Consider the following 16,466-nt stretch of genomic DNA (forward strand, 5'->3'; position numbering starts at 1 on the left):
CAACAGTGATGGGAAAGTCGGGGAGAGGGCAGGGTTTGGGAGGGAAGACAAGGAGTTCAGTCTTGGACATGTTGAGTTTTAGGTGGCGGGCGGACATCCAGATGGAGATGTCCTGAAGGCAGGAGGAGATGCGAGCCTGGAGGGAGGGGGAAAGAGCAGGGGCAGAGATGTAGATTTGGGTGTCATCAGCGTAGAGATGATCGTTGAAGCCGTGGGAGCTCCAGTCCCGGCCCCTCCAGCGGAGTAAACAGGGGTTGGCATCAGCAGAGACTCATTCTCTGTGTAAACCTTAAAAGGGTAGGGGCAGAGAGGAGAAGCAAAACAGTGTACTCATTTTTTTTTCAAATTGTGACAAATCAAATCTGAATGCGTGAACCGGCCACATCTCTTCTCACCTGAGAAAACGAAAAATTGATTTTGCTTGGGTAGATAGGGCCACCTGTTGTTCTGATGCTCTAATGGAGTTAGAACTGTTTTAACCACTCTGGATTGTTTGCCTTAGTGCAAAAAGGGCAACCACATGAGCTAATTGAGAGCTGAAGTGATGAGGTGTGTTCCGGAGAACCAGTCCACTAGTCAGGTGGCCCCTGACACACCCCTCCAGTGAATTGCCTTCATTTGCTCCCGCAGAAAGACCAAACTACTTAGAGCTTTTGTACTGCAGCAGAACTAAAGCCGCCTAGTCATCTTCAGGCTTTCAAAATCTACTCTGACCGTATTAAAGCCAAGACGTGGGAAAACAAGAGTGATTTGGTCAAACGTTTCCTGCCACTGCAGGCGCAGGAACAGTATGTACCTGGTTCACGGTGAACGTATCTGAGGGAGGGGAGGAGGGCGGGAGGGGTGGGGAGAGGAATACAGCGACCAAGAGAAGACCGGTTTCCCCAGTGTGCACTTCAGCCCTCTATTCTGGAGCAAACGGATTCGGCGAGTGCCAGGGTCCTTTCTAATAATAATAATAATGGTATTTATTAAGCGCTATGTGCAAAGCACTGTTCTAAGCGCTGGGGGGGATACAAGGTGATCAGGTTGTCCCACGGGGGGCTCACGGTCTTAATCCCCATTTTACAGATGAGGGAACTGAGGCACAGAGAAGTGACTTGCCCAAAGTCACACAGCTGACAGTTGGCGGAGCCGGGATTTGAACCCATGACCGCTACGGAGGCAGGGTAGCCCTTCTTTTTGTAATGACATTTGTTAAGCGCCTGCTTTGTGCCAGGCACTGAGCTAAGCACTGGGGTAGATACAAATGAATCAGGCTATACAGAGACCATGTCCCACACAGACCGCCCAGTCTTAATCGCCATTTTCCAGATGAGATAACTGAGGCCCAGAGAAGTGACTTGCCCAAGGTCACACAGCAGGCAAGGTGGTGGAGCAGGGATCAGAACCCAGGTTCTGCCTCCGAGGCCCGTGCTCTATCCACTAGGCCACACTGCATCTATTGACCCAAGAAAGCCCATTGTCCACTTATCTCGGCTATACACAGTCCATGTCCCACACGGAGCTCCCAGTCTTAATCTCCATTTTCCAGACGAGGGAACTGAGGCCCAGGGAAGTGACTTGCCCAAGGTCACACAGCAGGCAAGGTGGTGGAGCAGGGATCAGAACCCAGGTTCTGCCTCCGAGGCCCGTGTTCTATCCACTAGGCCACACTGCATCTATTCACCCCAGAAAACCCATTGTCCACTTATCTCTATTAGCAGGCTTTTAATCCACACCTACAAATAGTCCTTCGAAGACCCCCTCCCCTCCCAAAGTTATATAACACAATCACTTTAGTCCAGCTATCCTGTAGTTAAAAAAACCAACAAAAAAACAACTCTACCCCCACCTCACCCCGCACAAACCCACACTGAAATTCACCCAGGACCAAACCTGAAACACAGTAACGGGTGAGGAGAGGAAAAAAAAAGAACAGGGGAGATTTTGCTTTTCCCCAGTCCCTTTCAGTCCCGAGAGGAAGTCTCCGTCCCTCTACTCTTTGGGGATTTCGAACATGCAGAGGCTCTTGTATTTCTGCAAGAGTTCATTTTTGGTTCGGACTTGCTCCCTTAAACTCTGGAGTTGCTGCTGTTGCTGCTCCGGGCTCAAGCCGATGCCGGGCATCGTGCTGATGACTTTTCGCATTTCCTGGAACTTGGTCTTCAGGGCGCTCAGCTCCTGGTGGATATCAGGACTGTCCTTGTCCATGCTGTGTGGAAGGCAGAAACCAAACGTTAGCATTGCTCTCTCGGGTTAAGGACGTACGTGGGCTTTCCCTCCAAGTACAGCGAGCAGAAACGGGCAAGTTGAGGCCCAAAGAGTGGGCGTAGCGGACAGAGCCCGGTCCTGGGAGTTAGAAGGTCATAATAATAATAATAATGGCATTTATGAAGCGCTAAGTACTGTTCTAAGCGCTGGGGAGGTTACAAGGTGATCAGGTCGTCCCACGGGGGGCTCACAGTCTTAATTCCCATTTTACAGATGAGGTGACCGAGGCACAGAGAAGGGAAGTGATTTGGCTCAGTGGAAAGAGCACGGGCTTTGAAGTCAGAGGTCATAGGTTCAAATCCCAGCTCCGCCACGTCTGCTGTGTGACCTTGGGCAAGTCACTTAACTTCTCTGAGCTTCAGTTACCTCATCTGCAAAATGGGGATTAAGACTGTGAGCCCCACGTGGGACAACTTGATCACCCTGTACCCCCCCAGCGCTTAAAACAGTGCTCTGCACATAGTAAGTGCTTAACAAATGCCATCATTATTATTATTATTTGCCCAAAGTCACACAGCTGACATGAGTTGACATGAGCTGACATGACTTGAGTCATGGGTTCTAATCCCTGCTCCCCCACTTGTCTGCAGCGTGATCTTGGGCAAGCCACTTAACTTCTCTGGGACTCAGTTACCTCATCTGTAAAATGGGGATTAAGATTGTGAGCCCCACATGGGACAACCTGATCACCTTGTATCCTCCCCAGGGCTTAGAACAGTGCTTTGCACATAGTAAGCGCTTAAGAAATGCCATCTTTATTATTATTATTACATAGGTGTGTGGGGCTGAGGTGGAGAGGTGGTGAATAAAGGGAGCAAATCGGGGAGATGCAGAAGGGATTGGGAGAAAAGGAAATGAGGGCTTAGTTACGGAAATCTTCTTGGAGGAGACGGGCCTTCAATAAGGCTTTGAAGGAGGGGAGAGTCATTGTCTGTCGGATAGGAAAAGGGAGGGTATTCTGACATTGTTATTGTTATTATTATTATGTAGGTTAAATGAGAGAGCGGAGTCAAGGATGGTGTCAAGTTTGCGGGCTAATGAGACAGGAAGGATGGTGCTGTCTATAGCGATGGGAAAGTCAGAGGACAGGGCTTGGGTGGGAATATAAGGAGCTCAGTTTTAGACATGTTAAGTTGGACGGCAGGTCACCCAAATAGAGATGTCTTGAAGGCAGATGGAAATGCAAGACGGCAGAGAGGGTGAGAGATCAGGGCTGGAGATGTAGATTTGGGAATTATCTGCATAGCGGTGGTAGTTGAAGCCATGGGAGTGGATGAGTTCTCCGAGGGAGTGGGTGAAGATGGAGAAATAGAAGGGGACCCAGAACTGAACGGTTACCACAGAGGTTTCTATCTGCCAAGATGCTTCATAATAATAATAATGGCATTTATTAAGCGCTTACTATGTGCAAAGCACTGTTCTAAGCGCTGGGGAGGTTACAAGGTGATCAGATTGTCCTATGGGGGGGGCTCAGTCTTAATCCCCATTTTTCAAATGAGGTAACTGAGGCACAGAGAAGTTAAGTGACTTGCCCAAAGTCACACAGCTGACAGCTGGTGGAGCTGGGACTTGAACCCATGACCTCTGACTCCAAAGCCCATGCCCTTTCCACTGAGCCACGCTGCTTCATCACGGCAATTACCACTAATGGGACGATTAGAACCAGAGCTACCCAACTCAAGATCTCTGGGAGGGAAAGGACATTACGCTCTTAGACACAAGTGTCCTGAACACTGGTCTGCTTCATTCGAGTTGCTGAAAACCTGTTTTCCATTAATGTCTCTAAACTCGGTAGTTGAAAAAAAAAACCCAAAACCCCCAAAAGATTACAAGACATAAAATAATTCTGATTAAGCTACCCTCTTAGCACTAGGGTCCCAGATTTCAGTAGTAGTAGTAACAGCTTTTTATTAAGCGCTGTGTGCAGAGTGGAAATTAGACACGGTCCCTGTCCCTCATGGGGCTCCCAGGCACATTCAATGCGACTGAACCTTCATTTACAAATGTGCTATTTTTTTTAATGGTATTTTTTGAGTGCTTACTATGTGTCAGACACTGTACTTAGTACTGGGATGGATTCCAGCTAATCCAGGTTGGACATAGCTCCTGTCCCACCTCGGGGGCTCAGTCTTCATCTCCATTTTACAGATGAGGTAACTGAGGCCCAGAGAACTTAAGTGGCTTCCCCGCGGTCACACAGCAGACCAGTGGCATGTCCTCGGACTCTTGGGCCCTTGCTCTATCCCCTAGGCCACCCCGTTTCCCTGGCTACTGGAAAGATTTCCAGACTGTGAGCCCACTGTTGGGTAGGGACCGTTTCTATATGTCGCCAACTTGGACTTCCCAAGCGCTTAGTACAGTGCTCTGCACACAGTAAGTGCTCAATAAATACGACTGAATGAATGAATGATGCAGGTGAAAACCATGAATCTTCCCAAGCAGAGAGAGAAGGCCAGAAAAGCAGCCACTTAAGCTCCCTTACATTTGGGCTCATCTCACACGCTAAATATTTTCCAACTAGCAGCACTTGCTTTCCTGAAAAATCACATGTGGCTTATCAGTTGCTCACACGCACTTCTCTTTTAAAAGTTAACAAGTAGATGGGGTTCTGAAAAACATGGCTTTGATTCAAAGGAACTAGCAGCCAGTTCAATGAGCTGTTCTAAACGAAGTCACTGAGGCAAGAAACAAGGAAAAAAATCGCCCATTTTCATTTTTGAAAATAAATTACAATCCCTAGCGGGAATCTTTGAACCAGATGGTGCCAATCCATTTTCTCATTCATTATTTCCCATCTTGTGTGCACAGAATGTTTTTTCCAAGGATTCATAGTAACATATTCATTACTCCCTTGCAAATAAAATAGCGGACGGCTGTTAAATGCCGATCGGTGGGCAGGCACCTAGAAATTACAGAGCAGTTGAAGATCTTCACAGTTGTAGAAGACCTTAATAAGGAAGCACAGCTCGAGCTGCTAAAACACAATTTTCGCTAAAAGCCTCCCCGCCCTACTACGTGTGAGTTCAAATCTCCTTTATATTAAGAGAAGTAGCATGGCCTAGCGGATAGAGCACGGGCCTGGGACTCAAGAGGACCTGGGTTCGAATTCCAGTTCCGCCACTTGTCTGTGTGAGCTTGGACAAGTCACGCAACTTCTCTGGGCCTCAGTCACCTCATCTGTAAAATGGGGATTAAGACTGCGAGTCCTATGTGGGACAGGGACAGTGTCCAACCTGATTATCTTGTTTTTACCACAACACTCAGTCCACTGCCTGGCACAGAAGCGGTGCTTAACAATTACAATAATTTTAAGGCAGTCAATTCCCTCCCCGTGCACTTCCCTTTTCCCGGATATTTTCCTGTCTTTCCCCCACATCCCCAATTCACTGCCCAGTCTCCCTGTCTTACTCCAGTACTTTTTAAATTACCATGCTAATGCTAACAGCTGCATGGCAAGAGGGGGTGGCAGAAAAGCTTCTGGGAACATGGACTACGTTGCCAACTTGTCCTTCCCAAGCGCTTAGTACAGTGCTCTGCACACAGTAAGTGCTCAATAAATACGATTGAAGGTGAACATGAATGGGAGGTGGGGGGAGGAAGGGATTATAGTGAAATTTTCTCCATCTGAGATGGCTGACAACCCTGTTGGGCCTGGTTCTGAAATGCAACCAATTAATTGCATGGTAAATCAAATAGGCCAACATGCCCCAGGGGACAATTTTCATGACACAACCACACTTCTAAAGCAGGTAACCTGCTTGTATTTTGAAGTATGCCTGTGTAGTGAACTATGCACAGAAAACACTCAATAAATCCTATTAGCATGAAATAGAGAATTTATCTTAGGATTCATGAACCGCCTCATCATCTAATCCTAAGACACTTCCCAATTGAAATGGAACACTTCATAATGAAGTGTTTTTATTTTTTTGTTTTATTTTATTTTTAAATTTTATTTTTAAGTGTTTTTAATGAATTTAAGCACTTAGAACAGTGCTCTGCATACAGTAGACGCTCAATATATAGACTGAATGAATGGATAATGAATTTAGTTAAGGAAAACTGCAATTTCCAAATTGATATGCTGCTTGGGCGTGGGGCGGTGAGAAGGCAGAAAGGGAATAAATTTGGATTTTTTTTTTCTTTCCAAAGTGGACAGGAAAGAGAAGGAAAACCTAAGCCCAGCTCCACAATAAATCCAAAGATCATTTCATTATGTGAGCAGAATGTGATACACACTGAATCAATCAATCGTATTTATTGAGCGCTTACTGTGTGCAGAGCAATGTACTAAGTGCTTGGGAAGAATCCAGTCCAGGTCAGAGAGGATCCTGTTGATCTTTTATTTTATTTATTTAATATGGTATTTTACTGAGTTCCACATGGGACTCAGTTTAAGTGTAAGGGAGAACAGATATTGAATCTCCATTTTACAGTTGAGGAAACTGAGGCACAGAGAAGTTAAGGGACTTGCCCGAGATCACACAGCAGACAGCTGGCGGATCCAGGATAAGAACCCGGGTCCCCTGATGACTCCCAGCCCATGCTCTTTTCACGCTGCTGCTTCTTTAATAAAGCCGCAGAAACGAGACAGAAGAACCACACTAGCGCCCACGGAAAAGCTGAATAAAAATGTCCCTCTTTGGGCAATTCACCTTACACCGACCACAACAAACTTCAACTAGGTCTGAAAATAAAAATCGGCCAAGTTGTTAACCGTTCGGTCAAAGGCTGCTCGTCTGAAGCCACGTCCCTTCCCTGAGCAGGAGTCGGGAAAGGAAGAAAACTTAAATAACAGCAGCTCCTGAAGTTTTTATACTTGAAAAGGAGGCCAGTTAGCACACAGAGAAGGACACTTGCGATTTCAAAGTCAACCTCCATTGTCGGGAAACGGGCCAGGGTTCTCGGGGAGCGGGGGACACTTTATTCAACAACGGCCTTACGCTCAGTATGACGCTGGGCCAGAACCGCTTTGAAATAACACAACAGAAAGGACCCGTTCTTGAGCCGGCCCAGAATCTCACGTGAACAAAGGAAAAGGCCTCCCGAAGAGCCCGGGTTTTGTGTTGAATGCGAGCCGCCCTCCTACCTTCGGAGGAGGATGAGCAGGATGCGACGGGGTCGACCACGGGATGAGAACCCGGCCGTGGCTGACAGCCCAGCACTGCCGAACCACAGGTTGGCTGGAGGTTGCCAAGTCGGTCCCAAGGTAGCTCGGCCTCAAAGGTCCCCGAATGCTATTCATTCATTCAATTCAATCGTATTTATTGAGCGCTTACCGCGTGCAGAGCACTGGACTAAGCGCTTGGGAAGTACAATTTAGCAACATATAGAGACGGTCCCTACGACACTGAATACTGCATGAATACGTAAATATTTTTACGTTTGTCTCCCCTAAGGTCCTTTCGGGCTGGAAACAAGTCGCTCATTTTTGTCGTCGTACTTTCCTGGTGCTTAGTATAGTACACGCGCCCGGGGTGCTCAATAAATACCATTCTACCACCAAGACTTGGCTCGTTCGATCGTATTTATTGAGCACTGTACTAAGCATGTGGGAGACTACAAAACAGTTGGTAGACCACATTCCCTGCCCCGAACGAGCTGACAGTCTAGACGGAAGACTCCTCTTCCTCCTCCTCTTACTGTAGCAAGGAAGAGGGATTCCAATTCCCAATTCCTCCACTCCTCAGCCACCCCCTTTCCTGCCCAGGCTGCAGGAAGCTGGGGATGAGCCGCCTTGCCTAGTGGATACAGCCCGGGCCTGGGTTCTAATCCCGGCTCTGCCTCTCGCCTGCTGTGTGACCCTGGGCAAGTCACTTCACTTCTCCGGGTTTCAGTTCCCTCATCTGCAGAATGGGGATTGAGACTGTGAGCCCCACGTAGGATAGGGATTGTGTCCAAACTGATATGCTTGTACCCGCCCCAGCGCTTAGAACAGTGCTTGACGCATAGTCAGCGCTTAACAGATGCTGTAATTATTAAAACAGTTTAGTGCATGCACAGACTAACCCGCCGTGCCTGGATTTCTTTGACCCCCACATGACATCAGAGCCAGGAGGGTCCACACGGAGAGTATCGGGGTCACCGCGGTCACCGCAGACCCAGCCGAAGCCGCCGTCACAAACCAAAATATTACGGTCGAGCCCAAATCCAATGGGAATCTCAAAAGCCCAGCCTTATGCCCCAGATAGTTTCTGGTCAAGTCCGTCTTTTTTCTTTCTCCTTTCCCCTACTGGAAATTCAAAGTTTGCTCTGGAGGTAGCATCAGCATCCCGGCTCCTCCTATTGTCAGCTGTGTGACTTTGGGAAAGTCACTTAACTTCTCTGGGCCTCAGTAACCTCATCTGTAAAATGGGGATTAAGACTGTGAGCCCCACGTGGGACAACCTGATCACCTTGAATCCTCCCTAGCGCTTAGAACAATGCTTTGCACATAGTAAGCGCTTAACAAATGCCATCATCATTATTATTATTATCAGGAAGATGAAAAGACTATGGTGTCTGCCAAAAGTCATCTTTTGTTGGAATCTGGCAAAAGAGAATGGGACTTTAAGGGAAGGTGACCACTACTCTGATATAATCTCCCAAGTGTTTAGTACAGTGCTCTGCACACAGTAAGTACCATTGATTGACTGATTACGAATCAGGATACCCAGATTCTAGATCCAGCTCTGGGTGAACTTGGTGGGTGGGGAAAAAAAGAGGGAAAAAAAAATCACAACTCTGATCCCGGTTTCTCGCTTTTAAAATGGGGAGAGGGTACCTGTTCCCCGTACCTCTTGGATTGTGAAGATGCGGTAGTGGAGTGAAGGGAGGGCAAAAGAGAGACAATACACAAAGTAGAGGGTGCCAAGTAGAGTGACCACTGGCTGGAAAAAACTGTGAGCACGTAGGACCCTCAGGACAGTTGCATGTCCTCGGTTTCTCCATCCCTTTAGTGGACACTTTGCAGATGCCACTGACTGACCTTTCACCAACCACTTAGGCACAGCTGTCTGCACCTGTATATATGTATATATGTTCGTACATATTTTTTTACTCTATTTATTTATTTATTTAATTTATTTCTACATATCTATTCTATTTTATTTTGTTAGTATGTTTGGTTTTGTTGTCTGTCTCCCCCTTTTAGACTGTGAGCCCACTGTTGGGTAGGGACTGTCTCTATATGCTGCCAATTTGTACTTCCCAAGCGCTTAGTACAGTGCTCTGCACATAGTAAGCGCTCAATAAATAGGATTGATGATGATGATGATGATAAACCTAGAGGTCAGTCACGGAACGAAGAAAGGGTCTCAAATCTGCCCTGAACCAACTCCCATATTCATTCTTGTCATGTGAATCCTGCCATTTCCACAAATTTCTGCTCCTTTCTCTCCAACCAAACACGATCTCCCCAGTCTGGGTTCCCTTGGCAATCTGGCTACACTAAAATAACAGCTCCCTCACTGGTCTCTCTGCCTCCCACCTCTCTTCCCTCTGCTGCCCAGATCATTTTCCTAAAGGGGTCATCCACTCCTTAAAAATCCTCCATGGTTACATTGTTCTCTCCGCATCAAGCATAAATTCCCAATGGCTTTAAGGCAATCAGCTCACTCTCCTTCTTATCAATTTTTCCTCATCTACAGCACCCCAGCTCAAACTCTGCCTTCCACCCAAGTTAACCTCACCGGGCCTCGTGACCCTCTGTGACCCTCTTGATCACATTCTTCCCGGGCCTGCGACTCTCTCCCCCTTCAAAACCATATCACAGCACTCCCTATCTTTAAAATGTTTCTAATATTCTACCTCCTCCAGGTTTTCCTCAATTTTTTTTAATGGTACTTGTTAAGCACTAACTATGCCCAACTTGTACTTCCCAAGGGCTTAGTACAGTGCTCTGCACACAGTAAGCACTCAAAAAATACGACTGAATGAATATGCCAGGCATTGTTCTAAGCGCTGGGGTGGATACAAGCAAATTGTGTTGGACACAGTCCCCGTCCCACATAATAATAATGGCATTTATTAAGCGCTTACTATGTGCAAAGCACTGTTCTAAGTGCTGGGGAGGTTACAAGGTGATCGGGTTGTCCCACGGGGGGGGCTCACAGTCTTCATCCCCATTTTCCAGATGAGGGAACTGAGGCCCAGAGAAGTGAAGCGACTTGCCCAAAGTCACACAGCTGACAAGTGGCGGAGCTGGGATTCGAACCCACGACCCCGGACTCCCAAGCCCGGGCTCTTCCAACTAAGCCACGCTGTGGTGGGGGCCTAGTCTGGGAAGGCCTTCCGGAGGAGGTGAGCTTTCAGTACCGTGAGAGAAGCAGCGTGGCTTAGTGGAAAGAGCCCAAGCTTAGGAGTCAGAAGTCATGGGTTCGAATCCCGGCTCCGCCAGCTGTCAGCTGTGTGACTTTGGGCAAGTCACTTCACTTCTCTGGGCCTCAGTGACCTCATCTGTCAAATACGGGTGAAGACTGGAAGCCCCACAGGGGACAATTCATTCAATCATACTTACTGAGCGCTTACTGTGTGCAGAGCACTGTACTAAGCACTTGGGAAGTACAAATCGACAACATATAGAGACGGACCCTACCCAACAACGGACTCACGGTCTAGAAGGGGGAGACAGACAACAAAACAAGTAGACAGGTGACAAAAACAAGTAGACAGGTGATGACTTTCATATCTCAGGTATTCTGGGGAAAGAGGCGGCATGGCTGGGAGACATGCGCTCGTGTATTTTGAGGCCACTTTCGGGTGTGATTTGCATTTGGATTTACTGGAATCAGACATGCTCTAGGCTCTTGACAGGCTTCAAACTGCTTCTCCAGGACACTGAGGGCCACAGAATTATGAGATTATATGGAGGAAATGTCTTAACAGGACTTCATATTCTCCGCCTACCCGAAAAATGTGAAAATCGGCTCAAATTATATACAAATCCCAAGTCCAGCTCACTTGAGGACGTTCCCACCCTGCAGGATAGTTCACTATTCTTTACAATTCTTGGCTGAAGTTTCCCTACAACCTCACCTCAAATGACCTTGTACCTACCCCAGCGCTTAGAACAGTGCTTGGCACATAGTAAGCGCTCAACAAAAAACATTATTATTCCTATTATTACCGTGCTGTAGCCAAGCAGCGTGGCTCAGTGGCAAGAGAGTGGGCTTGGGAGTCGGAGATTGTGGGTTCTAATCCCGGCTCCGCCACTTGTCCGCTTTTGGGCAAGTCACTTCACTTCTCTGGGCCTCAGTTACCTCACCTGGAAAATGGGGGTGAAGACTAGGAGCCCCACGTGGGACAACCTGATGACCTTGTATCTCCCCCAGCGCTTAGAACAGTGCTTGGCACATAGTAAGCGCTAAATGACGACGATGATGGTATTTGTTAAGCGCTTACTGCGTGGCTCAATGGAAAGAGCACGGGCTCGGGAGTCAGAGGTCATGGGTTCTAATCCCGGCTCCCCCACATGTCTGCTGTGTGATCTTGGGCAAGTCACTTAACTTCTCTGAGCCTCAGTTCCCTCATCTGTAAAATGGGGATTAAGACTGTGAACCCCATGGGGGACAACGTGATCCCCTTGTAATAATAATAACAATGATGGCATTTATTAAGCGCTTACTATGTGCAAGGCATTGTTCTAGGTGCTGGGGAGGTTACAAGGTGTCCAAGGTGTCCCACAGGGGGCTCACAGTCTTCATCCCCATTTTACAGATGAGGGCACTGAGGCCCAGAGAAGCGACTTGCCCAAAGTCACCCAGCTGACAAGTGGCGGGGTCGGGATTAGAACCCACAACCTCTGATTCCCAAGTCTGGGCTCTTGTCATTGAGCCACGATGCTTACCAAATACTATCATAATGATAATAACGATGGCATTTATTAAGCACTTACTAGGTGCAAAGCACTGTTCTAAGAACTGGGGGGGATACAAGGTGATTAGGTTGGCTCACGTGGGGCTCACAGTCTTCATCCCCATTTTACAGATGAGGGTACTGAGGCCCAGAGAAGTGAAGTGACTTGCCCAATGTCACCCAGATGACAAGTGGTGGAGACGGGATTAGAACCCATGACCTCTGACTCCCAAGCCCGGGCTCTTTCCACTGAGTCACGCGGCTTACCAAATAGTATCATAATAATAAAAGCATTTCCCCCTTCTAGACTTCTAGACCCGAGCGCTTCGTCCAGTGCTCAGCACACAGTAAGTGCTCAATAAGTACGACTGAATGAATAAACGAATGAAAATGTGCAAAGCACTGTTTTAAGCGCTGGGGAGGTTACAAGGTGATCAGGTTGTCCCACGGTGGGCTCACAGTCAGCGTGGCTCAGGGAAAAGAGCCCGGGCTTTGGAGTCAGAGGTCATGGGTTCAAATCCCAACTCTGCCAGTTGTCAGCTGGGTGACTTTGGGCAAGTCACTTCACTTAGGGAAGCAATACGGCTCAGTGGAAAGAGCCTGGGCTTTGGAGTCCGTGTCATGGGTTCATATCCCGGCTCCGCCACTTGTCAGCTCTGTGACCCTGGGCAAGTCACTTCACTTCTCTGTGCCTCAGTTACCTCATCTGTGAAGTGGGGATTAAGATTGTGAGCCCCCCATGGGACACCCTGATCACCTTGTAATCTCCTCAGCGCTTAGAACAGTGCTTTGCACATAGTAAGCCCTTCATAAGTGCCATTATTGTTATTATTACTATTATTCTCTGGGCCTCAGTTCCCTCATCTGTCAAATGGGGATTAAAATTGTGGGAGCCCCATGTGGGACAACCTCATCACCTTGGAACCTCCCCAGCGCTTGGAACAGTGCTTGGCACATAGTAAGCACTTCATAAATGCCATCATTATTATTATTATTATTCTCTGGGCCTCAGTTCCCTCATCTGTCAAATGGGGATTAAAATTGTGGGAACCCCCCGTGGGACAACCTCATCACCTTGGAACCTCCCCAGCACTCAGAACAGTGCTTTGCACGTAATAAGTGCTTCATAAATGCCACTATTATTACTATTGTTCTCTGGGCCTCAGTTCCCTCATCTGTCAAATGGGGATTAAAATAGTGGGAGCCCCCTGTGGGACAACCTCATCACTTTGTAACCTCCCCAGCGCTTAGAACAGTGCTTGGCATGTAGTAAGTGCTTAATAAATGCTATTATTATTATTATTCTCTGGGCCTCAGTTCCCTCATCTGTCAAATGGGGATTAAAATTGTGGGAGCCCCTCCTGAGACAACTTGATCATCTTGGAACCTCCCCAGTGCTTAGAACAGTGCTTGGCACGTAGTAAGTGCTTAATAAATGATATTATTATTATTATTATTCTCTGGGCCTCAGTTCCCTCATCTGTCAAATGGGGATTAAAATAATGTGAGCCCCCTGTGAGACAATTTGATCATCTTGGAACCTCCCCAGTGCTTAGAACAGTGCTTGGCACATAGTAAGCGCTTCATAAATGCCATTATTACTATTATTCTCCGGGCCTCAATTCCCTCATCTGTCAAATGGGGATTAAAATAATGTGAGCCCCCCGTGAGACAATTTGATCATCTTGGAACCTCCCCAGCGCTTAGAACAGTGCTTGGCACGTAGTAAGCGCTTCATAAATGCCATTATTACTATTATTCTCTGGGCCTCAGTTCCCTCATCTGTCAAATGGGGATTAAAATTGTGTGAGCCCCCCGTGGGACAACCTCATCACCTTGGAACCACCCCAGCGCTTAGACCAGTGCTTAATAAATAACATTATTATTATTATTATTATTACTCTCTGGGCCTCAGTTCCCTCATCTGTCAAATGGGGATTAAAATTGTGGGAGCCCCTCCTGAGACAACTTGATCATCTTGGAACCTCCCCAGTGCTTAGAACAGTGCCTGGCACGTAGTAAGTGCTTAATAAATGCTATTATTATTATTATTCTCTGGGCCTCAGTTCCCTCATCTGTCAAATGGGGATTAAAATAGTGGGAGCCCCCCGTGGGACAGCCTCATCACCTTGTAACCACCCCAGCGCTTAGAACAGTGCTTGGCACATAGTAAGTGCTTAATAAATAACGTTATTATTATTATTCTCTGGGCCTCAGTTCCCTCATCTGTCAAATGGGGATTAAAATAATGTGAGCCCCCCGTGAGACAATTTGATCATCTTGGAACCTCCCCAGCGCTTAGAACAGTGCTTGGCATATAGTAAGTGCTTAATAAATGCTATTATTATTATTATTCTCTGGGCCTCAGTTCCCTCATCTGTCAAATGGGGATTAAAATAGTGGGAGCCCCCCGTGAGACAACTTGATCATCTTGGAACCTCCCCAGCGCTTAGAACAGTGCTTGGCACAGAGTAAACACTTCATAAATGCCATCATTATTATTCTTATTCTCTGGGCCTCAGTTCCCTCATCTGTCAAATGGGGATTAAAATAGTGGGAGCCCCCCGTGGGACAGCCTCATCACCTTGGAACCTCCCCAGCGCTTAGAACAGTGCTTGGCACATAGTAAGTGCTTAATAAATGCTATTATTATTATTATTCTCTGGGCCTCAGTTCCCTCATCCGTCAAATGGGGATTAAGATTATGTGAGCCCCCCGTGAGACAACTTGATCATCTCGGAACCTCCCCAGCGCTTAGAACAGTGCTTGGCACATAGTAAATGCTTAATAAATGCTATTGTTATTATTATTATTATTATTATTATTCTCCGGGCCTCAGTTCCCTCATCTGTCAAATGGGGATTAAAACTGTGTGGGACAGCTTGATCACCTTGGAACCTCCCCAGCGCTTAGCACAGTGCCCTGTATATATGTATATATCCTGTATATATGTATATATGGTTGTACGTATTTATTACTCTATTTATTTATTTATTTTACTTGTACATTTCTATCCTATTTATTTTATTTTGTTGGTATGTTTGGTTCTGTTCCCTGTCTCCCCCTTTTAGACTGTGAGCCCACTGTTGGGTAGGGACTGTGTCTATGTGTTCCCAATTTGTACTTCCCAAGCGCTTAGTACAGTGCTCTGCACATAGTAAGCGCTCAATAAATACGATTGATTGATTGATTGATTGATCACCTTGGAACCTCCACAGCGCTTAGCACAGTGGTTGGCACGTAGTAAACGCTTCATAAACAACATCATTATTATTATTATTATTCTCTGGGCCTCAGTTCCCTCATCTGTCAAATGGGGATTAAGATTATGTGAGCCCCCCGTGAGACAACTTGATCATCTCGGAACCTCCCCAGCGCTTAGAACAGTGCTTGGCACATAGTAAACGCTTAATAAATGCTATTGTTATTATTATTATTATTATTATTCTCCAGGCCTCAGTTCCCTCATCTGTCAAATGGGGATTAAAACTGTGTGGGACAGCTTGATCACCTTGGAACCTCCCCAGCGCTTAGCACAGTGCCCTGTATATATGTATGTATCCTGTATATATGGTTGTACATATTTATTACTCTATTTATTTTACTTGTACATTTCTATCCTATTTATTTTATTAGTATGTTTGGTTCTGTTCTCTGTCTCCCCCTTTTAGACTGTGAGCCCACTGCTGGGTAGGGACTGTCCCTATGTGTTGCCAATTTGTACTTCCCAAGCGCTTAGTACAGTGCTCTGCACATAGTAAGCGCTCAATAAATACGATTGATTGATTGATTGGCACGTAGTAAGCGCTTCACACATGCCGTCGTCACAGTTATTATTATTCTTTACCATTTGATGATGGCGTGGACGAGGGGCAAAAAGGAGTAGCTGTCCTCGTCGTCCTCCTTCAGGCCCGGGGGCGGCGGCGGGGGCGGCGGGGGCTTGGGGTCGGGCGGCTCCTGAGGCGGCTGAGGCGGCGGCTGAGGCGGCCCTTCCCCTCCCGCGGCCGCCATTGCCTTCCCGTCCGCCCCGAACGGTCGCACACTGCTGACGTCGTCGCGCGTCGCGCCTGCGCACAAAGCACCCGCGCCTGCGCACAAAGGCGCGCGCATGCGCACACCCCCCCGCCCTGGCCGGCGCGCCCCTTTGACGTCACGCGAAGGCCCCGCCGGCCCTGGCCGTTGCTGGGCAACGAGGGAGGCCCGCGCCTCCTGGTAGTAGCTTGCCAAAATGGCGTTGGTTCCATTCATTCATTCGCTCATTCATTCATTCATTGAGCGCTTACTGTGTGCAGAGCAATCAATCAATCGTATTTATTGAGCGCTTACTGTGTGCAGAGCACTGGACTAAGCGCTTGGGAAGTACAAGTTGGCAACATGTA

The 16,466-nt window shown here is 47.3% G+C and overlaps 1 protein-coding gene across 1 annotated transcript in view; it reads right to left on the reverse strand.

Moving 5' to 3' along the window:
• Positions 1 to 1,695: 1,695 nt before the first annotated feature.
• The window catches only part of MED9 (mediator complex subunit 9), a 39,021-nt gene continuing 24,250 nt past the window's right edge, over positions 1,696 to 16,466 (reverse strand). Inside the window, exons 3-4 of the mRNA XM_038762791.1 lie at positions 15,935 to 16,154; positions 1,696 to 2,194 (exon numbers count right to left, since the gene is read on the reverse strand). Of these exons, the coding sequence (XP_038618719.1) occupies positions 1,978 to 2,194; positions 15,935 to 16,154 (437 nt within the window). The 3' untranslated portion in view covers positions 1,696 to 1,977. The remainder of the gene's footprint in view (positions 2,195 to 15,934; positions 16,155 to 16,466) is intronic.

The sequence above is a fragment of the Tachyglossus aculeatus genome, chromosome 21 (genome assembly GCF_015852505.1).
Source record: "Tachyglossus aculeatus isolate mTacAcu1 chromosome 21, mTacAcu1.pri, whole genome shotgun sequence".
Classification (NCBI taxonomy): Eukaryota; Metazoa; Chordata; class Mammalia; order Monotremata; family Tachyglossidae; genus Tachyglossus; species Tachyglossus aculeatus.